The 20,647-nt window shown below is 50.5% G+C and overlaps 10 protein-coding genes across 10 annotated transcripts; 4 read left to right on the top strand and 6 right to left on the bottom strand.

The window, feature by feature from the left end:
* Positions 1-3,685: 3,685 nt before the first annotated feature.
* On the bottom strand, positions 3,686-4,436 carry VE01_06725 (uncharacterized protein; the record flags this gene model as incomplete). The annotated part of the gene is made up of 3 exons (XM_018276165.1): positions 3,686-3,790; positions 3,850-4,125; positions 4,176-4,436. 3 exons carry the CDS (start codon positions 4,434-4,436, stop codon positions 3,686-3,688), a joined length of 642 nt encoding a protein of 213 aa, XP_018129784.1.
* A 756-nt stretch (positions 4,437-5,192) lies between these two features.
* Positions 5,193-6,300, top strand: SYF2 (pre-mRNA-splicing factor syf2). The gene is made up of 2 exons (XM_018276164.2): positions 5,193-6,101; positions 6,157-6,300. The coding sequence occupies exons 1-2, from the start codon at positions 5,226-5,228 to the stop codon at positions 6,202-6,204; spliced, it is 924 nt and encodes a 307-aa protein (XP_018129783.1). The 5' UTR covers positions 5,193-5,225; the 3' UTR covers positions 6,205-6,300.
* On the bottom strand, positions 6,217-7,331 carry VE01_06723 (uncharacterized protein). The gene is made up of 2 exons (XM_018276163.2): positions 7,168-7,331; positions 6,217-7,076 (listed from the first exon to the last, which is right to left on the bottom strand). The coding sequence occupies exons 1-2, from the start codon at positions 7,269-7,271 to the stop codon at positions 6,311-6,313; spliced, it is 870 nt and encodes a 289-aa protein (XP_018129778.1). The 5' UTR covers positions 7,272-7,331; the 3' UTR covers positions 6,217-6,310.
* Positions 7,332-7,438: 107 nt separating this feature from the next.
* YAF9 (NuA4 histone H4 acetyltransferase complex and the SWR1 complex subunit) lies at positions 7,439-8,587 on the top strand (the record flags this gene model as incomplete). Its single annotated transcript, XM_018276162.2, has 2 exons — positions 7,439-7,796; positions 7,847-8,587. 2 exons carry the CDS (start codon positions 7,439-7,441, stop codon positions 8,353-8,355), a joined length of 867 nt encoding a protein of 288 aa, XP_018129777.1. The 3' UTR covers positions 8,356-8,587.
* VE01_06721 (uncharacterized protein) lies at positions 8,479-10,742 on the bottom strand. Its single transcript, XM_018276161.2, has one exon. The coding sequence runs from the start codon at positions 10,609-10,611 to the stop codon at positions 8,776-8,778; it is 1,836 nt and encodes a 611-aa protein (XP_018129780.1). The 5' UTR covers positions 10,612-10,742; the 3' UTR covers positions 8,479-8,775.
* Positions 10,743-10,866: 124 nt separating this feature from the next.
* MRH4 (RNA helicase) lies at positions 10,867-12,972 on the bottom strand. Its single transcript, XM_018276160.2, has one exon. It carries the CDS (start codon positions 12,817-12,819, stop codon positions 10,951-10,953), a length of 1,869 nt encoding a protein of 622 aa, XP_018129779.1. The 5' UTR covers positions 12,820-12,972; the 3' UTR covers positions 10,867-10,950.
* Positions 12,973-13,225: 253 nt separating this feature from the next.
* VE01_06719 (uncharacterized protein) lies at positions 13,226-14,410 on the bottom strand. The gene is made up of 2 exons (XM_018276159.2): positions 14,260-14,410; positions 13,226-14,197 (listed from the first exon to the last, which is right to left on the bottom strand). The coding sequence occupies exon 2, from the start codon at positions 14,149-14,151 to the stop codon at positions 13,342-13,344; it is 810 nt and encodes a 269-aa protein (XP_018129727.1). The 5' UTR covers positions 14,152-14,197; positions 14,260-14,410; the 3' UTR covers positions 13,226-13,341.
* A 177-nt stretch (positions 14,411-14,587) lies between these two features.
* Positions 14,588-16,509, top strand: CCT8 (chaperonin containing T-complex subunit eight component). The gene is made up of 3 exons (XM_018276158.2): positions 14,588-14,683; positions 14,755-16,147; positions 16,211-16,509. The coding sequence occupies exons 1-3, from the start codon at positions 14,625-14,627 to the stop codon at positions 16,400-16,402; spliced, it is 1,644 nt and encodes a 547-aa protein (XP_018129728.1). The 5' UTR covers positions 14,588-14,624; the 3' UTR covers positions 16,403-16,509.
* Positions 16,510-16,912: 403 nt separating this feature from the next.
* VE01_06717 (uncharacterized protein) lies at positions 16,913-17,426 on the bottom strand (the record flags this gene model as incomplete). The annotated part of the gene is made up of 2 exons (XM_018276157.1): positions 16,913-17,106; positions 17,177-17,426. 2 exons carry the CDS (start codon positions 17,424-17,426, stop codon positions 16,913-16,915), a joined length of 444 nt encoding a protein of 147 aa, XP_018129723.1.
* A 1,941-nt stretch (positions 17,427-19,367) lies between these two features.
* Positions 19,368-20,168, top strand: VE01_06716 (uncharacterized protein; the record flags this gene model as incomplete). The annotated part of the gene is made up of 3 exons (XM_018276156.1): positions 19,368-19,431; positions 19,478-19,861; positions 19,924-20,168. 3 exons carry the CDS (start codon positions 19,368-19,370, stop codon positions 20,166-20,168), a joined length of 693 nt encoding a protein of 230 aa, XP_018129724.1.
* Between the last annotated feature and the right edge of the window lie 479 nt (positions 20,169-20,647).

Here is a 20,647-nt window from a genome sequence, read left to right as displayed (position 1 = left end):
TCGGAGTAGATGCACACACTTGGATGGGGACGTAATTGAAGCGACGGGGTCGGCTAGGGATACTTGCACGGCTGTGCGTTTAGCCGTGTGACAGAGGCTTGAGTGACAAATCCACTGACCTGGCTGGGGAGAGGGGGATCTTGACATGGTCGTGATATTGGTAGAGTATGAGTGATATAGTTTCCCCCTAAAGATAGTAGGAGAATTACTCAATGTAGAAGATTATTTGGTGCTTGATGCTTGATGCTTGAACAACCGTCGATCGATCGTCCAAGGTGTCCACAATACACCGCATCTCCGTTGGCCGCATCAAGTGACCATTCTTTGAGGGATTGTTTTCACATATTCTGACCCCGGCGGTCTATTTTTTGGACCCCAATGTCACAACTCACCTGGACAACGCATTGGAATTAATGTATCCTACATTCCTCCTAACTTCCCACAACTCCGCGAATCTGAATATAGCGCCGGCAGAGGCCCGAATCCGGCACAAACAGGGCGTTGAAAACGGCAGATAGAGGTAGCCTTTCCGAGACCATGGAAGATTCTCAAGTGACACTCCGGGGAGAAGAGGTGCTCATTTCGGTGTCCCGGAACGAAACTGGAGGAAGTGGCAGCTACTGCACCTCACTTATGTAATGTACATAGTCGCATGCAATGTACTCTGCATGCACTGCTCCAATCTATCAATACCCCTTACGCAACGACAGGCTCTAACCTCACCCTTGGTCCCAGAACCACGGTTCGTTCATCAGCGTACAGAGTCAGTGCGCTGTCGTATCCTCCTTCTGCAGCCCAGACACATCCCGCAGCCAGCTGATCGAGAAGCAGAGATTGGTGGATTCGGCGTAGACTCGGCCGCGGAGTGAGGGGAGTTTGCGAATCAGCGTCACGCGGGGAAGGGGGTGTGTTCTGCACCAACCACAATGTGCATAGTCATGGAGGCTTGGAATGTGTGGAATGTCGGAGTCTGCGGTATGCAGTGATGTGTGTTGGTCATCACATACAGCCCCCAAAGTGCCCCTCAAAGTGGAAATGCAACAGCCCCCAAGCTCGAAGTCCAACAGCGCGGGTAGATTATAGAGTGTACAGTGCAGCGCACAATTACACTGTGCTCGCTGTACATGTACGAGCAATCCCGATGAGATACAAATGATCAACCATCCATACTAAGTAGCGTGAGTAGTGAGTACCATGAACTGTATGTCCGATCATAATTTACTTGTTGCAAGTATAACCAAGTATAACTTCATACACCTGTGGCCCAATTCCATCCCTGCATTAGTGTAACCCTCCCCCATCAAATAGGCGGCCCGCCCAAACTGTCGGGTCCGCACCGCACGGGGATTGGCGGTCGGCGACACGGGGACCCGCATATCCCAATGCGCCGAGACCACTCCTTCGCTGTGCTTGCTTCCTTAGCGCGCGCGCCACCGTTACCAGTGGTATGGAACCCAATCACACGCGCGGCACTCCGTCAGCACGGCCCTCCAGATCGAGGGCATTTGCGACGTATCGGATTCGCATCGGGGGGGTTAAGAGTACAGTCCTGTGATGACACGAAGGAGAAGAGGGTTGCGGAAGGGATTTGCGGTAGGCTGTGGATCGCTGCACAACTTGGCGGTGTCCACTGCAACCGCGCCCCCTTCTTCAGCATCCATGTTGTATTTATTGTTGTACTGCGAAAGTCGCTTTTTTACGAGGTGATTTACGCATAGGCCCCGCCCCTCTACTCAAGTATCCGTCCTTTCGGCCCAAGGGGCAAGAAGCCGAGTTGTACAGTGCTGTACCCCGCTATTGCCGTCTATAAACCCGAGCCGACCGATCATCGATATCCCGAAAAGCGCCAAGAATGGGATTCCACGAACAACAGAGTCTACGGTATGGTATGTAAGCCACCAGCCAATCATCAGCATTCCATTTTGACATTACATTCTGAAGAAACTGCCGGAACGGCGGTTGGTGGCACATTACAGGATTCCTCACCGGAGAAGTTTCCCTAGGCAGCCACAGAACAGTCAGACATATACCCCAATCCGGATGTGACAGTTGGCCCAACACAAGCCGTGTGGCGTTGTGACTGCCGGGGCAGACAAGCCACACAGGACTCAAAGGATTGGAACCCCTTGTGGGGGATGTGGGGCGTTTGCCATCTACCTAGTTTACCTAGTCTACAGTGGGTGTGATTGATGATTTGTTGATGGGGGGAAATTGGGCTAGGGGACCAGTGGACCCCTTGCGTGCAGATACAGTGCTCTAGCCCTTCCTCACATATTCTGCAGAAGAATCGAAGGGACGGCCCAATATACTCGATTAGGCCTGACCGACGGCTGGCGCCTGACGCGCGATAGATCTGATTGTGATTGTCTCAGCGCCGTCGCATCGATAGTCGATAGAATGAAGCGCTGAGATAGTGCTTAGCGCACAGTTCTGGCGTTTGCGCGTAGAAGTGACTCCGATGCGGGACAACAAAAGGAATTTAATTTCTTCCAACGCTTTCTCCGAGGCTGTACCACCGGTAGATATGGGTCGAAGTCTAGAGGTGAAAGTGACGCCCTTGGCTATAGTTGTCACATTTGCTGTTTATAGTGCTGTCTTTCGTATGATGTGGCCACAACTGTTATACCCCCTACTCAACTTAATTGGGCATTCTACTCCATATGATGTGGCGACAGGCGCCGATAGACAAATATAGCCTCACGCGAAATCATTGGGCGCCTTCATTCTTCCCCTCACTTGCGCCATAAAATACACGTCAAAAACAACTCTTTATTGCCTTGCCACCCGAAAGGCAGAGCACCAGAGGAGACTTCGTCGACACCCTCCCTGTATTGGGGAAATCCGTCAATAATGTTTGTATGTGTCTGACTTGTTGGTGGCTGACCCCTAAATTTGCAACAACTATGACTATTCATTTTTTCGCCACGGGTACCTCCGAGCGAGCATGATTTGCTGGGAAGGGTACACCCAATAATAACTGACTTCTATTGGGATCCTATCGAAGCCTTTGGGAAGGCATGAAGCTGAGAATGGCTGGATCCGGCAGCGCACCGGTCCAATGTGAGTGCTGAACGTCACCACCACTCTAGAAATATTCATAGTACTGGTAGTAATATTGATTTTAATATCTGCTCTGTGGGATTCCCTTCGAACATGCAAAGCTAAAATAGCTAATTGCCTGCTACGGAACTGAATTTCCTTCATGCTTGTCCGAAATAGCTATAGTCCCTCTGCCTCGGTGAATGTAGCTGTTCCATAGTAGAGAAAGATAATTTTGAAGCTGCCTTGTGAAATAGTTGAGTAAGATGGAGAAATATAACCACTAAATAGTAGGAAAAATGACTTTCAAGTAGCCTCGTCCATGCAGGGCAAGTGAGTAAGTAAGACAGAAGAAATTCTGGCACATGATAGTATAAGAAAATAATCCTTGAGCTTCTTTGTCCCTGCAGGGGGGCAGTGAGTAAGTAAGATAGAGGAAATGCAGGTACATGTAGTAGGAGATAATTTTGAAACTGCTTCGTAGAGTAAGTGAGTGAGATAGATGATATAGAGCCACCTGATAGTAGAAGGGAAATATTCCGATGCTGCCAATAGAGTAAGTGAGTAAGGTGGAGAGAAAATAGTGCAAAAAAGAAAACATCAGTGCACCCCCATACATCACCACTCGCAATACAAGCCCAATGCTTTATTTGTAGGCCTGACGTCCAAAGGACTCATCTGTCTGTGTGTAGTCGTTGTGAAGACTGTCGCTGACAATAAATGCAACCATTTCGGGCATCTTCTCTTGCAGCTGGTTCCATATTGGTAGACCATCTAAGCATAACCCAGCCTTTTGAAAGCTCGGTATACCTTATTTTCAAGATCTTGCCTCTTCCCGTCATCTTCAGAGAGCCCGTGCATTTCAGCATGCTCAAGGGCAATATAAACAATGCTTTTCATCTTATCACGCTTGTATATTGTCTTCCAGGACCTTACTTCCTCACGAACTAATCGCACAAAAGTAGGAAGATCTTTGTTTCCATCCATACTTAGTGCAGCCCGAGTAAGCATTTTCATAGCGCCCCACGGATCATTTGCACGCAAGAAGGCTCCAGTGAACGCGGCAGCCCACTTAGGAATTGGCATCTGTGGTGCAAACTGTGATAGACTGCCATTGTTCCATTCATACCACAAACCTTGCTCGAATTCACCCTGCCAATGGTCCAAATATAGATGGTATAGTCTCTGTCATGTCGTATATAGTCTCGTAGACACAGCTGTTGTTCACCAGGAGATGGCTGTCCATCGACTTGCCAACCGGTCAATAGAGGAAGCGTATGTGGATGCACACTAAACGGACGGATTGTGGTTATAGTGCGTGCAATTAGTTGCGCGGAATAGCCACTGCGAATGGCAGGGTCGTCGAACAGCTTGTCCATGTACTTGCGGGATGCCATCGTGGCAAGATAGGTTTTGCACAAGAAGGTGTCCTAAGTATGCATCTAGGTCTCAAGGCGTATGATAGTGCAGTGGCGCAAAGATGTGATCCCATTTCAATACCCTGGGCTTCGATTGTTTTTGAGAGTTTTGTTCATGAAGTTTAGACGTCTCATGTTCCGACCAACGAGCCCGATAAAGAAGACTTTGTGCATGGCGGCAATGAGGCTTGATGTATTATGGACGATCCATCGACATCCATCCGCCGTCTGTGTCAGGCCGCCTATAAAGAATTCCAAATCTCTGATGCTGGTGCACTCCTCAATGGTTAACTGTGCAGCAGAGTGAAGCAGAGTTCGAAGAGCGACGACGTGGCGAATATCTTAATATTTTCAAAGGGGCGCCTCCCTCTCTGATATCGACAGCACCCCCGCGGAAACGTTCGACCGGCTTAACAGCCTCATATAGTGCCAGTTTAGGACCATTTTCAGTTCTTCCAGCTTGAGATTGAGTTGACTGTAGCCGATGATGTTCAGCGAAAAGACTGGATTGGAGGGAATTTTCCCGGCGTAGAAAGCGCACCACTTAAATGGCAGTCATTTTTGAAGTGCTCTGCGACTCCAATCCACGATGTTAATGTTCTGCGTATTAAGGAGTCCATTTCGTTATTGGGCGCTTATATATCCATCCGGGTTCGTTAATAAATTAAAGTTATGACTAAGCAACTTTGACAAGTTAAACTAGGGTGCAATTGTTTACCATCATCAGACTCCACTCTACAACACAACCACATCGTCCACCATCACATCATGCCTCCAGCCAAGAAGCGCAAGACGCGAGCCAGCGCCTCCACCGAAGAGGTGAGGGATGCCGATGAATCTATGATGAAGAAGGAAGAGCCCAAGGAGAAGCCCGCGACGAAAGATGACGCACCAAGCCAAGAATCTGCGATCACTGCACCTGTCGAAGCCTCTACATCGACTGAGGACGCCCTAGCCAAAGCCAAGGAAAGACAAGAGCGCTTCAAGGCGCTCCAGGCTCGTGCGAAGTCGTCCGCCCAGAAGAATATGAAAGAAGCAGCCCTCGAGTCGCAACGACTCGCCACCGATCCCAACCTCCTCACAACACTAAATCGCAAGCATGCGACTGCGTCCCAGAAACTCCTCAAGGCAGATATCGAGGCTGCAGGCGAAGACTTTGAAAGAAAGCGTGCGTGGGACTGGACAATCGAGGAGAGCGAGAGATGGGACAAGCGACTCAAAAAGAAAGAGTCACATCGCGACGACCAGGCTTTCCAAGACTACCGACAGGATAGCAGGAAGGTATACAAGCGACAGATTGGAAATATGAAGCTGGATACGAGCAACTACGAGAAGGAAAAGATGGCTGCGATTGAGCGAGCTGCTGCCTCAGGTGGTCTGGAGATTGTGGAGACCGACGACGGAGAACTGGTCGCTGTTGACAAAGATGGCTCATTTTACTCTACCGCGGATTCCACTGGCTTTGTCGAAAACAAGCCTGACAAGGCTGCCGTGGACCGACTGGTGGCCGATCTACAACAGGCTGAGGATGCGAGATTGAAGAAGAGGAAGGAGCGCGGACAGGATCGCGACGAGGGCGATATCACATACATTAATGAGAAGAACAAGAACTTCAACCAGAAGCTGAACAGGTTCTACAACAAGGTACGTTGTTGTTTTTCCCGAAATTGATGTAGGAATTTACGCTAACTTTATTTAGTACACGGCCGAGATCCGCGACAGTTTTGAGCGTGGAACGATGATATGAAGGTCACGGGTTGTATTAAAGTGGGATAAATTGGTTATGGCGTTGAGATTTACATAGTGTTGGTACAGGTCAGGCGGCTGCCTTTAGTCAGGATGCAAATGCAAGATCATAGCATCCCCTTCCTCCATGCCTTTGTGGCAAGCTCTTCGATCTCCTTCGTCTCAACTGGCCCCTTAACTGTGTCATCTCCCAGAGCTTCGACCACTGCTTGTGCAACCAGGTCTGCCTTCAGCGGCTTCGTGCCAGCCACACCTAAGAAGTCCTTCAGCACCCCTCCCGTAACCTCGCTGAACACAGATGCCCCTCCAGCCCCAGCAGCCATGGCCATCGTAATCGGCCGCGAAGAGTCGTACATAAACCCAGGCCGAACAAAAAACGATCTCATAGTCGGGAAGTTGGTTGCAATTGACGATTCGGCCTCACGCTTCGTAGTGATGTATCTTGCTGGTAATATGGGCGCACCACCTGCCGCTGAAATATATGCAAATGTGCAGACTTGCTCTCTGTTCGCTTCCTGAGCCAACGCAATTGCGGAATCCCGGTTCATGAGTTCGTAAGTCAGCTGTCCGTCCTTTTCTTGCGGCTTCAGATCCTCGTCTGGCTTCCGCTCCATCGGGTTCTGGCTTCCAGCCTTGGAGGAGGAGAAGGCGCGCATGAGGCCGGATATCGGGGATTCACGGCCGGATACCACGCCTTTGTAGTCTGCCTCGAGCAGGATGCCCATGGTGTGGACGACGGCATCAGCACCCTTTAAAAGAGGCTTGTAAGTGCTTGGCTTCAGCATGTCGGCGCGTTCCCATGACACCCTATGGGCCCACGACGGAGTCGAGGGAGATGAGGTGACCGAGGACCATACTGGCTCGCCTGAGCGACTTTAACCATAATCAGCACGCATATCCTAACAAGACCGGTCTGACTACAGTATTTCCAACGAGGCTGATACCAAATGTGAAATTACCTTACCTTATTGATGTGACATCCCAGCCTCGCGCTACCGCGTACTTGCATATCCTACTTCCTAAGAAACCGTTACCACCACAAACAACGACTCTTTTCACCGTCGCCATTTTTTTGTGTTTGTGAGCGATCAATTCCTCCTCAAAGAGTCCAAAATAAATAGACTGATATCATGACGATGTGAAAGCACAGACCAATCGTTGGCACTTTCCAACACCCGCGCGTCACGCTAGGAACAACAATTCTCCGTGACTTTATCTATCGCCCCGCCGACGCCATGGCGAAGCGCAAAGACATCTCCTACCTCCCCCACCAAGTCAGGCCTCGAGTCAAACCGCAAGGACCACGCTCAGGACGTGCAATTGGAGTCTCGCCCTATGAACGTGAGCCCCCAATGGCACCACCAGGCACGAACCAGAAGCGCGTCAAGGGCGTGCAGATCTTCCGCCCATTCATCTATGGCACGACAGCTAAGCCCTTCGACGAGACGACCAACCCGAAACCAGAGGGTGTGCCGGCAGACCACACACATAGCTGGACGGTGTTTGTGAAGGGTGTAGATGGGACAGATATTACATACTGGCTGAAGAAGGTTCAGTTCAAATTACACGAGTCGATTCCGAATCCCCTGCGCTGTAAGTCAAACTCACGAGACCGCGACAGGATAAGAGCTAACTCTATACAGCGGTGGACGCAGTAGCCGGTCAGCCCTTTTCGATCTCTGAAACCGGATGGGGTGAGTTTGAAATCAACATCAAGCTTCACTACGTGTCCGAGTCAAATGAGAAGCCGCAGTCAGTGTGGCACGGCCTCCGACTACACGCCTACGGCACCGAAGAGGAACGCGCTGCCCAGAAAGCGTCGGGAGAGGTTCTCGCCTGGGCTTATGAGGAACAACTATTCAATGAGCCATACGAAAACTTCTACGAGATTTTAACGTCGGTTGGTGAGAAGACGAAGGGCAAGGCGGCGGCTGGTGCAAAGAAGAAGAATTTGGGGCCTGGGACGTCGATCCCGGAGCGCACGGCGCTGATACCCATGAGGAGTAGTCCGGGGCAACCATACAGCAGGGAAGCGGAGCAGCTGGAGATACTCAGGCTACAGGATGCCAAGCGGAAGGTAGAGGAGCAAAACAGGGCCATGACGCTGCAGTTGAAGGAGAAGGAAGCGAAGCTGGCGGCACTGCGCGCGTAAGGGTGGCAATCGAGGAGAGGACAGATCATTAGGGAATGGCGAAGTAGGCGTTATGATACCCCGGTTTCTGGCACACACTTTAAAGGAACACCGAGGGAAAGCACATTGATGGCACTCATGTGTCTTCCCAAATCTGTATTATTGTAGATCTAACTCTACTTTGATCAAATTGAACGTTGTAAAACATAGGCAGCAAGTTTGGAATTGAGTAATGCCAGCCCATATCTGTCTGATTATGCTATACGCAAGCATACAATAGCTAAATGCTATGTCCCATTCCATGCATCGTCCCATTGATGTATTCCACCTTCCTATCCATTAACGCCTCAAAATCCGCACCAGCCCCTCATAGCCATAAACGCATCCAGCAACGCAAATCAAACAAGCCAAAGCGCCATATACCACCCAACGGATCATGCCTCATCTGGCATCCTTGGGGCTGCTGCTATTCGCAGTCATGTCCTCGAACTCCATCTCCCACTGATCAACATCTTCAAACTTCCTCTTCGCGATCTTGAGCTCCTTGCCCAACCGCTCCTCCAGCACACTACTATCCTCAACACTATCTTGCACTGGCGCGAGACTATCATCAGGATCTACCTCTGCCTCGCTGACCTCCGCACTGTTCTCGCCGTTCTCCTTGTCAGATAGCGATGGTGCAGCTGCCCGGCGCGATCCGTACGTTCGTTTGGCCGCCGCAGCTTGAGCAGCAGCAGCAGCTTTCCCCTTGCCTTTGATCGCGGATTGAAGTTTCGTCACCCGCTTTCGCGCGGCGGGTGTCTGTCGGTTGGAACGGCTCAGAGCGGCTGCAAGGTGAGAAAGTTCATCTTCGTCACTCTCTGCATCAACCTCGTCGTCTGAGCTACCAATCTCGTAGGCGTCCCTAGCTGCCCGCCTTCGGCGCCTTGGCAGGAGTAATTGCAATTGCGCTGTCGAAAGAGACGCAGGTTCGGGTTTCGCTGCGGCTTTTCCTCTAGGCTTGCCGGCTGGCTTTTTGACGGTGGGTCGGTTGTCAGGTGAGTGTGTGAGGGGTGGTGGGGATGATGGAAGGTCGTCGTCCATAGCGAGGGCGCGTGATGGTTGGCGGCGAGTAGGAGGGGTTCTTTCCGAAGGAATCCCGGATGCGACCCGGGTTCGCCGGGGTGGGGTCAAGCTCAGGCGGAGGGAGGAGCTGCTGTGAGGTGGTGCGTGGGTTGAGCTCATGATCTCTGGGGTTTGCGATATCGCGCTCAGGGGTGAAGAAACTGGTGGTGGTGAAAGGGCGGAAGAAGGTGATCTCTCGAGGGGAGGAAGAGCAGCTGATGAATGAGAGGCTGAAGGGGATGAGAGTTTGCGTTTCCGTGAGTTGAGCGGAGATGTTGACTGAGGGCTGCCGTCGAGGGTGTTTGATTTTGGCAGATTGAGTGGAGTAGATTCGTCCTCAGGATTAAAATCGTCTTCCTCATCCTCTTCTCCTTGTCCTTCCTCGTCGCTTGCTTCCGCTGCAGGGGCGCGGCTCGGGTTTTGGCTGGGCGTACCAAGGATGCTGGGCTGTCTTGCTCTCCTCCTGAATAATCCTGTCCTGAGCGCCGACCCAGGGTTCACAGGTGTCCCAATATCTCTCTCAACCTCCACGCTGCTAGACCTCACATTTCCCAATATACTGGGCTGCCGTTGCCTTGGCTTAAAGCCGCTCGACATGACCCTCCCAAGAGGCCTCTCCACGTTTGTGATATCTTGGCTCTGTGCAATGTCGCTGTCCACACTTTCACTTCTCTCAATCTCAATATCTTGTCCTCGCCCAAGTATGCTTGGCTGGCGTGCCCTCCTCCTAAACGTTCCAGGTATGATTGCTGAGCTTTCAATACTTGCAGCGACTCTTCCCCGCCTTCCAATCTCAACTTCCGGGCTGCTTGACAGTATTTCTCCTGGCGCATGCGCAACCGCATCGCTGGGCCCTCCGTTGCTGGATGTATATTCGTTTTCGGCCTCGAGACGCGATATCGCTGAGTCGCGACGCTTCCTTGATTCTTCCAATACTCCGGTATTCGATGCGCTCAGCCTTGCTGCCCGCGTCGAAGGTCCAGGAACGGTCGCATTACCCCTCGTTGCCCTCGTCATAGTTGTTTGGGTTTCCTGCTCGATATTTTGTTCTTGGGAAGATTCAATTGCTTCGGAGGCCTCTCGTGGTTTGCGCGACGGCGCTGCAGCCCTGCCGCGTCGAGGTTGGGCGGCGGGTGCAGAGGGCGCAACTTTGGCGCGTTTGGGGCGTGGCATCGTGGTAATTTTCAAGTTTTTGTATCAATAGTTATTTCGGATGTTGAATAGTTGTATATATTTCTCATTCTCTCATTATCGCATAATGATCGGGCGGATGTAGTGCAGGGATATTTCGATTTAGAGAGGTGTTGGTCAAGGTCGTGACGCGACGCGAATGTTTACTCCCCACTAAGCGAATTTAAGGATGAAGGCCCCTCATTTGCGACCCCGACAATCACATAAAAACGCTGGAGAAGATTAAACTACGATTTGAGTGGTAAACCATGCGGCTAATGTACAATTCCTTTCTATCTTGGAAAATATTCCTACAGTATAATACAATTATGGATATCCGCTCTAGATAAGCGCCTGTCCCTTGAACATACCCTCCTTCACCTCCCTGACCACATCCTTTCTATCGTTCTTCCCTACAAGTACAATTCCCCTTCCACGCCTACCCATTCTGCCGGTCCTGCCAAGGCGATGAATGAAGTCGATTGTAGAATGCGGCACATCATACAGAATGACGTGTCTGACAGCCAAGGTGTCAATGCCTCTGGATCCCAAATCCGTAGTGACAAGCACCTTCATATTTGGCAGATTCCTCTTTACCGGTGGTGCAACATGTCCAAATGGAAGGTAATTTGGCTGGTTATCAGCCAGGCTACCAGGGTTTTCTCCTCTTGGAACGGTGAGCTTTTCCGATGACGTGAAATCAGCAAGGATCTCTGAAGCGCGGTGTTCAGGGGTGTCTCTGCTCAACGCAACCGCATTAACGCCCTTTGTGACGAGGTACTCCGCTACCTCTTGCGTCTTCTCACGTTCGTTCACAAAAACAAGGACATGCTTAAGGTCGACAGCATTCTTGTCTGGGCCTTCGTGATCAGCGGCTGATTTCCCAATGGACCAAATCGTGTCTGCACAGGCCAGGTTCTTGTTTTCTCTGTATGGGTCTCTTTCAACGTCAACCACACCAAGCTGGACACGACGCGGAATCGCGTGAAGATTTGGTGTTGTCAGGCGGCGAATATCCGGGAATCGTTTGCGCAGGAACGAGTCGAGCGATCGTGGGATCGTTGCTGAGCAGAGAATGAGTTGCTGTAATGACGGGTTGGACTTATCAATAATTTCCGAAGTCAGCGGAGAAAATCCACGGTCGAGGAGAGAATCGGCCTCGTCAATCACAAGGTGAGTGACCCTGGACAGGATATTTGGGTCCGACTCGGCGATCGATGCCAAAAGATGAGGAGTGGACACCAGGATATCGACTCCGCCTGGAGAGAAGAGGCGGTTTCGAATGACCTTCCCGCTAACAGAGGATGATATAAGAGCTGACCGAAATTTGACGGTATGTGACAGAGACTTCAGAAGGGTGCCAACTTGAGACACCAACTCAGATGTGGGGAGGAGGATAACAGCCCGTGGCCTTCCAGTTGTAGGATGGGGCATATTCGTCAATGGTGGGGATACCAGGGTGAGGTTGTTTTGCTTCAGGTCCTCTTCCTGCTTCATCTTGTTGTAAGCCTCAACATCCGCATCCTGTTGCTCTGCACGCTTGACAGCATCAATAACTGGAAGAAGGTATGAGAGCGTCTTGCCAGAACCAGTCTCAGCAGCAATCAGGAAATCCTCCCTTTCTGCTTTAACCGTCTTTTTCCTCTGGTGTTTGCTGGCTTCGCCGAGTAGTGCCGGGATTGCAAGCCGCTGGACTGCCGTGGGCATAACATCTTCCAGTCCTTTCAGGGCCTGGGCCTCAATCGATTCCTGCACACTGGCCAACAACTGAAATTTCTTGAAACTGTCGATTTGTTGGAGTCGTTCTTTGATGACCGTCCTGCTATTATACGATACTGGGGCCAGCGCCCTTTGCATCTTCAACGCGTGGTAACCTTCTCTCCTATTCGTCTTGCCACCTTCTCTATCGTTGCTTTTCGTATCCGTTCCCGACGTCCGCCGAATTTCCGGAACTCCTCTGATACCGGCCTCCTTCAAATTCATTCCTCCAAACGGGCCATCTTGTCGCCTTCGGACGGGCTTGCCACTCTCGGATGTCCTGGGGTTCGGTTGGGCGACGCGAGGGGAGAGTGTCATGCGCTTGGGCAGTCGACTTTGTGCTTGCGAAGCGTGTCTTTGTGTTTGCATAGCACCCGTAAATTTTCTGCTGGCGAATCGCACATTCTGTGAATATTGGCATAGGAGGCACACGGTATTGTTCGAGCGAAGCATGGTTGGAGCAGGAGCAGTAGCTCCGTTTGATCGAGGTTCGGTGGCGCAAGAAAAAAGTCGTCAAGTATCAATAATTGAAATGAAATGCTCTCTAAGTAAACAAACTTCGACAATAGCAGGTTAAGGTTAGAAAATAACGAGAGTAGGTATTGTTGGCGCAAATAAGTTTTGTATCCCTAAAACCCATCAAAAGGCTTCACGTGAAGGCGGTGAGGTGGCAGAATTTATCTTCTTTTGGGAAAGGTCAATTTGGACCCCTTGGCAAGATGGTCCCCACTTAGACATCTCCAGCTAAAATGTTATTCCGAAAGACGAAATGGTAGGAGTGTTCTTTTTAACTAACATTACTGTTTTCCTAGGAAATAGAAGCTAACATATACTCTCATAAGGTACTACTAAATAGGGTCATAATTCTCTGGTGATACTTAACATTGAAGGATATTTGTAGTGCTTTATTTCAATATTACATGCCAACCCGTAGTCAGCTACTCCCTCAAAATTATAACATCCCAGCTGGGAAGATCACACTGTGCAAACGATCTCCCCGTGCAGTAGCCCGAACCACGCTAAATCGTCATCAACAAAATCCAGCCACGCCTTTGAAATATCCTTCAGCTCCTCCATTGTAGCATACCCACCCTCTATAGCAATCTTGGCAAATCCAGACGACAGCGCCCGTTCCGCCATACTCCCACCCCAGTATGCCCTCTCCTCATCGGTGCTAAAGCACCACGATCCAGTACTACACGCGACCTGCGACTTCTCAAACCCTGCCTCTCGAGCCCAGCTGTGAATACCGCTTCCTGGATGCGGGTTTCCTCCCTTAGCACGGGAAACTCGTGCAGTTAGATCGCGCCAGGCTGTTATCCCCTCTGACTCCGGGAACCACGCCATAGATGCCGACTCACGGGCTGCCACAATACCACCTGGCTTAGCCACCCGCCGCATCTCCCGTAGTGCTAGTACAGGATCGGAGATGTGCTGGAGAACCTGGTGTGCGTGGACGACGTCAAATGAGGCGTCTGGGAAATCGAGCGCGTGGATGTCCCCAACCTTGAACACGACGTTGGTAACTCCGATGGCGGCAGCAGAGTCGCGGGCTTCATTCAAGGGATCAGCCACATCGATGCCAGTTACATGACTGCCAGGGACGAGGCGAGCAATATCGATGCTAATGGAGCCGGGGCCGCAGCCGACATCTAGGATAGTCATACCAGGCTTTAGGTAGGGGAGGAGATACGCCGCAGAGTTGGCGACTGTGCGCCATTTGTGAGTTTGGAGGACGGAGCTGGCATGGTCGGTGGTGTAAATGGAGGGTTGCTGTTGCGCCATTGTATTGGAGCTTTAAGTTGTTATGAGGGGTTCACTGTTCGAATGGCTATATAGGAGTGAGTTCTTGAAGCTTCCTTACTGTGGAGGAGGCGGGGTAAATTGCTGTACTTTGTTGTCCTCAGTACGGTCCGTCTTGTATTTAAAGTTACAGGACAATTAAAAAGTCTGCTTTAACTTGAATGCACTTAGCTCAACGTTGTTTTTGGCAGTTTCTATATGTTGATTATACAATGGATGTCTGTTTAACTTGAAGATGAAGTCCTCAACGTTCCCCTATGTGGGGCATGGATGCGGCATACGATGTGGTGGGGCAACACTTCCATGGGGGTTGTTCCCGCCAATTAACATTTTGGCCTTGGCGATCAGGCCGAAATCGCGTTTAACGATTTTTGTTCGAAGCTCAAGACGCGATATCTCCAAAAAGAGCTCGAGACCACCTCACCTCCCCGACACACCCCTCTCAACCACCCATCATGTCGCTCAATATCCCCAATGCCCCGAACGCCAACTTGTTCAAGCAGGGCTATAACTCGTATGTCCTTCTATTCCGTCTCATCGCAGCGTCACCACACGCCTAAATTATTTGTGCTAACTCCTATCCAGCTACGACTCTGAAGATGGAGCTGTTCTTCGCAATATCGATGCCTGTCGCGCAATCTCCTCCACCGTCCAGACATCCCTTGGTCCCTACGGCCGCAACAAGATTGTCATCAACCATCTGCAGAAGATGATTCTGACCTCCGACGCTGCCACCATCCTCCGCGAACTCGATGTTGTCCACCCAGCCGCAAAGCTTATTGTCATGGCTTCCCAGCAACAGGAAGCCGAGATGGGAGACGCCACGAACTTGGTCATCGTGCTTGCCGGAGAGCTGCTAAAGAAAGCTGAGGATCTGTTGAGGATGGGGTTGAAGACATCGGATGTTGTCCAGGGCTACGAGAGAGCACAAAAATACGCACTGGAGGTGCTCGACGAGTTGGTCGTGGATAAGGTGGAGGATATGCGGTCACAGAAGGAGCTCAGCAAGGCCATCAGGACGGTCGTTGCGAGCAAACAATGTGGCAGTGAGGACTTCTTGGCGGACCTTATCGCTGAAGCTGTGTTGGCTGTTCTGCCAAAGAACCCAACGCAATTCAACGTTGATACCGTCAGAGTTGTCAAGATTATGGGAGGAAGCATGGAGCAGAGCAGAGTTGTCAAGGGTATGGTCTTTGGGAGGGAGCCAGACGGATCCGTGAAGAAGGCCGTCAGGGCCAAGGTCGGAGTCTTCTCTTGCCCGATCGACACCAGCCAGACCGAGACCAAGGGCACGGTTCTACTACACAATGCAAAGGAAATGTTGGACTTTACCACGGGAGAGGAGAGCCAGCTGGAGGTTGCCATCAAGGAGCTTTACGATTCGGGTCTTCGCGTTGTCATTGCCGGCTCCACTGTCGGTGAGCTGGCGATGCACTACCTCAACCGCTTCGGCATCCTGGTCATCCGCATTTTGTCCAAGTTTGAGCTCAGAAGAGTGTGCAGAGTTGTTGGTGCTACCCCATTAGCAAGACTTGGCGCCCCTATGCCGGACGAGATGGGAAGCATCGACATTGTCGAGACCTTGGAGATTGGTGGTGACCGTGTGACCGTTTTCAGACAAGAGAATGACTCGACAAGGACGGCCACTATTGTTCTGCGCGGAGCCACCATGAACCACCTCGATGATATTGAGCGTGCCGTTGATGATGGAGTCAATGTCGTCAAGGCCATCACAAAGGATCCGAGGTTAGTCCCAGGAGCTGGAGCCACAGAGACGGAGCTTGTTGAGCGGATAATGGCACACGGCGAGACCACCCCTGGCCTGCCACAATACGCCATTAAGAAGTATGCCGAGGCGTTCGAGGTAATCCCAAGGACACTAGCTGAGAGCGCTGGATTGGATGCCACCGAGGTGCTGAGCAGGTTATACACTGCCCACCACAAGAAGGAGGACTGGTCTACCGGTGTTGATATTGAGGTACGTGAACAATCTGAATCTCCTTCCCAATCTACCAGCGAAATATACTAATGAAATCTATAGAACGATGATGGAACCGGAATCCTTGATGCCAAGGACGCCGGCATCCTTGACCTGTTGGTCTCCAAGTCTTGGGCCATCAGGCTTGCCACCGAGGCAGCACGCACCGTCCTCTCGGTCGACCAGATCATCGTCGCGAGACAGGCTGGTGGACCGAAGCCGCCAGCGCCTAATGCTAACTGGGATGAGGATTAGATGCATGTGCTGGGGAGGGGATGAACTTGGCGAGCTGGGAGACGCTTGGGCTAGATGTATAATACCTAGTTGTGAGGATACAGCCGAGAATAGAAGCCTCCATGCCAATGTTACATTTGCTTCGTGTTGATTGATACTTGCATATGCCAGGGCGGGATGCGATCATCCGTCATCTAGGTTTCTGCGATCAGGCCTGTCCGTCCTACGAGTTATGGACTTTCTGGGGTCAGGAGCCAGGAGTCTGTATATTTCTCTATGGTAATAACAGTCAAGGACAACTGTCACGGACATGTGTGAACGACCCAAATATCACAGAAAATTTTCAGCATGATACAAGTCCTTAAATTCCACCAGTAGAAGAAGTACAATTTTTTTTCATCAACGCATCAAACACTCGATCTTTCCATCCAGGTCACCGCCACTCTGATCATACTATCCACTTCGACGACTACAAACCACCCAGTAATACCCCCTTTTCCGAAGTGACTGCTTTCCATAAACTCGACGTACCTACTTACGGCCGGCAATAGCAACATTGGTTGGCTGAATGGCGCCTCCAGAGCTTACTGGAACATCTCCAATGTCCGTACGTGATGCCGTTATTGGCACCACTGATGGTACTAGGATATTAGGGAGGCACAGCGAGTAACCGCTACCGAGGGAGGTGCATGAGAATCCCGGCGCACACGAGTCGTTGCTGGAGCCTGTTATAGTCAGCGAGGGAAGCTTCAAAGTGACATATGAAGAGACGGTATCTGGAATAGGGGGTCATACATATGCCGCCGATCGTTTGGCGCTTTGCGTTATCCAGAACATCATCTCGCGGCACTGAGATACGAGTAGGCTGGGAATCGTAGATCACCGTTCGGCTGACGGGCCCAAGGTGCTGGGCCTCTGCATTTCGTGGCACCGCGATGGCTGTTGGTTGGGCATCGGTGATCACTATGCGGGTGATTTGGCCGAGCCCCTGGGGCAAAGCCGCAGCGGTGGCGGCGAGAAGCGCTGAGATGAGGAAGCTCTTCATGGTTATGTAGGGAGAGTAACGCGTTTGTAGATCCGTGGATATAGGACAGACCACCCAAATCTTGAGTTGCGTATAGGCGTCGAGCTAATATCCTGTTGTAAGATCTTAAAAGAAGTGGAGAATGAAAGCTTGTTGCAGAGAAGAAATAAACAGTTTGGGGGCAGAGGAAATCAGAACTTTATATCAAAGTCGCGAGGAAGAGACGTTTGGTGTAATTCTAACTCATAATACTCTACAATTAATGACAGGTTCGGAAAGTCCTTGTTGACAGGCAACTCATGCAGGCCAAATGAGAATATAATTCTCCCTGAAGACAATATTCCGGCCATGATCCGAAGCATTGAGCCTGTATGAGAGACCATATGAGGGAGAATTGAGATGCTTGCAAACGAAGTAGTATTAAGGTCGTGATATCGCCGCGTTAAGTGATTCAGAATGCAATATTGGAAAGGAGGGGGAAGAATATATGAAGAATGGAAGCGAACCTTACAGTTTCTCTGCTGGAAACGGCTCGGAGATGAAAAGTTAAAGTATGAGACTTACAGCTGGATGGGTCTGGAAGGTTCCCAGGTAGAAATTGACTTGGCACCGACATTGTTGGCAGGATCCAACTGTATGTCAATGACACATATATTGACGACGACTAGAATTGTCCATCATATGAGCTTGTGCTGGGTCAGAAGGAACTGTAGCCACTGGAGTCAATAGAGGCCATCGTCAATATCCTTTCACCTCCAGTAGAATCAACAGAGCCAGACGAAGTATTTTGACGCCAACTCTATTGCCACGCCCATCCAGTACATTCTGTGGTCCATAACACTCAAACCAGGCGACTCGACCAGCATCCACGCTGGGGTACAGCCATTGCCCAAGTTCCAGGCCTCAAACCCTCATAGCTCCCTGTCCCACATTGCGTGCGAGTATATTACTGCAGGTCGTATGATCAAGACATAGAGTGTAACAGCCGGATGAGCAATTCAATATAGTAATCTCGACGTCGACCCCCGCCATGCAGCCGACAACTCAATGCTGAATATATTGAGCTTTACTCTGTATATTCTTTGCCCCTCCTAGGTACCGGGATTAAACAAATACCAAGGGAATAATATTGCTGGATATACTGCGGGGAGAGTGTAGTGAAACGTGGCGATAGGCTGGGGCTTCGGGATATTATCATGGGGGCGAATTGTGGTCATTCGGCTGGCGCGTCCTCGTTTATTATAGTAGGCCACTCTCCGTCACTCACTTTACCCATAACACACATGGGTATGTATAAATCCTTACCACAGGTTCGTCAGAATCATTATTTCCTTCTTTGGGATAGCGAGTACTGCGCTGTTGTATTTGTAGAATGCCTCGTATCTTCAAATCCAAATTGTACGCCCAACATCTCGTTGGCAGTTTTCTCATTTATTGAATCCGAATTTGTTGATTGCACTTCGCAATTTTAGATTCAGTTTTTCAGTTCTTTCTGCCAGTTTAACCAACCATAACTTTATATAAGTCTCCAAGACATCCGTTCCTTTATTTATTATATCATGTCAACAGTTTCTAGGCTTGCGGCCCGGCGACTCCCACTTCAACCCAAGTTCTCTCCGCTGGTTCGCCATATCCCGCAATTCTTGCGGCCCACATCACCCGAATCTCATTAATCTGTACCAGACTGTGCCATGTGGCTATCCTCTGTATGATTTACCTTACAGGCACTTGGTTAGTTTCCTCTGGCTATGGTGCAATTATTCCGGCAGTTAGAGTTAGGGCGCCTAGGTGAAACTCGTTCTTGGCAAATCCCATCTACCTCTTGGAGGCCCCGTGACGCTGTGTTTCTTTCTTCTTATAAGCCCCGTTAGTCCTTGCCAGTAGGAGTAGAAGTTGAAGTTTTCCCATTATCCCACAAGTTGTAGTTAAATCAAAAGTGCATTCTTCGGAAATTTATCAGCTATGAGAGTTATCCTTCCCGTTCTCGCGGGCGCCATCGCCTTTACGGATGTCGTCTCTGCGCATTGTATGCCTCCGCCTCCCCTTCATTGTGTCGATTCTAACATCCCCAGACCGCTGGACTTCTCTGATTGTGAACGGCGCGGCAACTTCCCCCTATCAGTATGTCCGCCAAAATACCAACGCAAACTCTCCAGTCACCTCCGTCAGCTCCAACGACATCCGCTGCAACGCCGGAGGACTCGCTTCCGGTGCTTCCACCGGCACTGCATCTGTAGCTGCCGGTGCCACTGTTGGCTTTGCGCTAGACCAGGCGATCTTCCACCCCGGCCCCATTACCGTCTATCTTTCTAAGGCGCCGTCCACAGCCGCCTCCTATGATGGCTCTGGTGCCTGGTTCAAGATCGCTGAGGTGGGCGCAACGATCTCTACATCGGCGATTACTTGGCCAGCATCAGACATATCTCAGTACACATTCAAGATCCCCAGCAGCACTCGTAAGACCCCCTTTCTCAGCACCTTTGACTGGGTAGCAAGATCGCATGACTGACCTCAGCAGCCGCGGGAGAATATCTTCTTCGCATCGAGCACATCGCGCTGCACTCTGCTAGTACTACCGATGGTGCCCAGTTCTATATCTCCTGCGCTCAGCTGAAGATTTCTGGTTCTGGCTCGGGCAGCCCAGGTCCTACCATCAAGCTGCCTGGTGGATACTCGGCGACAGACCCAGGAATTCTGATTGGCATCTACTGGCCCATCCCAACCTCCTACAAGATCCCAGGCCCAGCAGTCTGGAGTGGTTAGAGGTTAGAACGCTAAATTTAGGCTGGATGAGGCAGCATTGGTTGTAGATATCTGGGAATGTCTGTCCGTCGTTACTATTGTAGATATTGCCGCTCGTTATCACTGTAAATATTGACAATAACTGTATTTACACTTTTTGGTGTTCTATTCTGCCATGTGAAATAGGTCATATTTATCGTTTTCTACTTTATTGACGAACTTCTCAATATGGATCTTGACGACAGCCGGGAGATGGCAGCGCTGTACACCATGCTTATTTATTCTGGTAAAAGATGCAAACTTTCTTGGGTTTTTCTCTTCTCAACGTAGTCTTATCGTGTACCATGCATCTGGTGTCTCGATAGATGTCAGAATTATGAATCGATCTACATATGTTCACAATGCATGAACCTGGCCTGTGTCGATCCGAAATATAAGTGTAAATTGTCACCAACAGCCTGGAACTGAAATGTGGAACCTGCAATTTTCCATTTTGGTTT

This window comes from Pseudogymnoascus verrucosus (assembly GCF_001662655.1).
Source record: "Pseudogymnoascus verrucosus strain UAMH 10579 unplaced genomic scaffold scaffold_26, whole genome shotgun sequence".
NCBI lineage: Eukaryota > Fungi > Ascomycota > Leotiomycetes > Thelebolales > Thelebolaceae > Pseudogymnoascus > Pseudogymnoascus verrucosus.
This window is presented reverse-complemented; position numbering and strand designations above follow the sequence as displayed.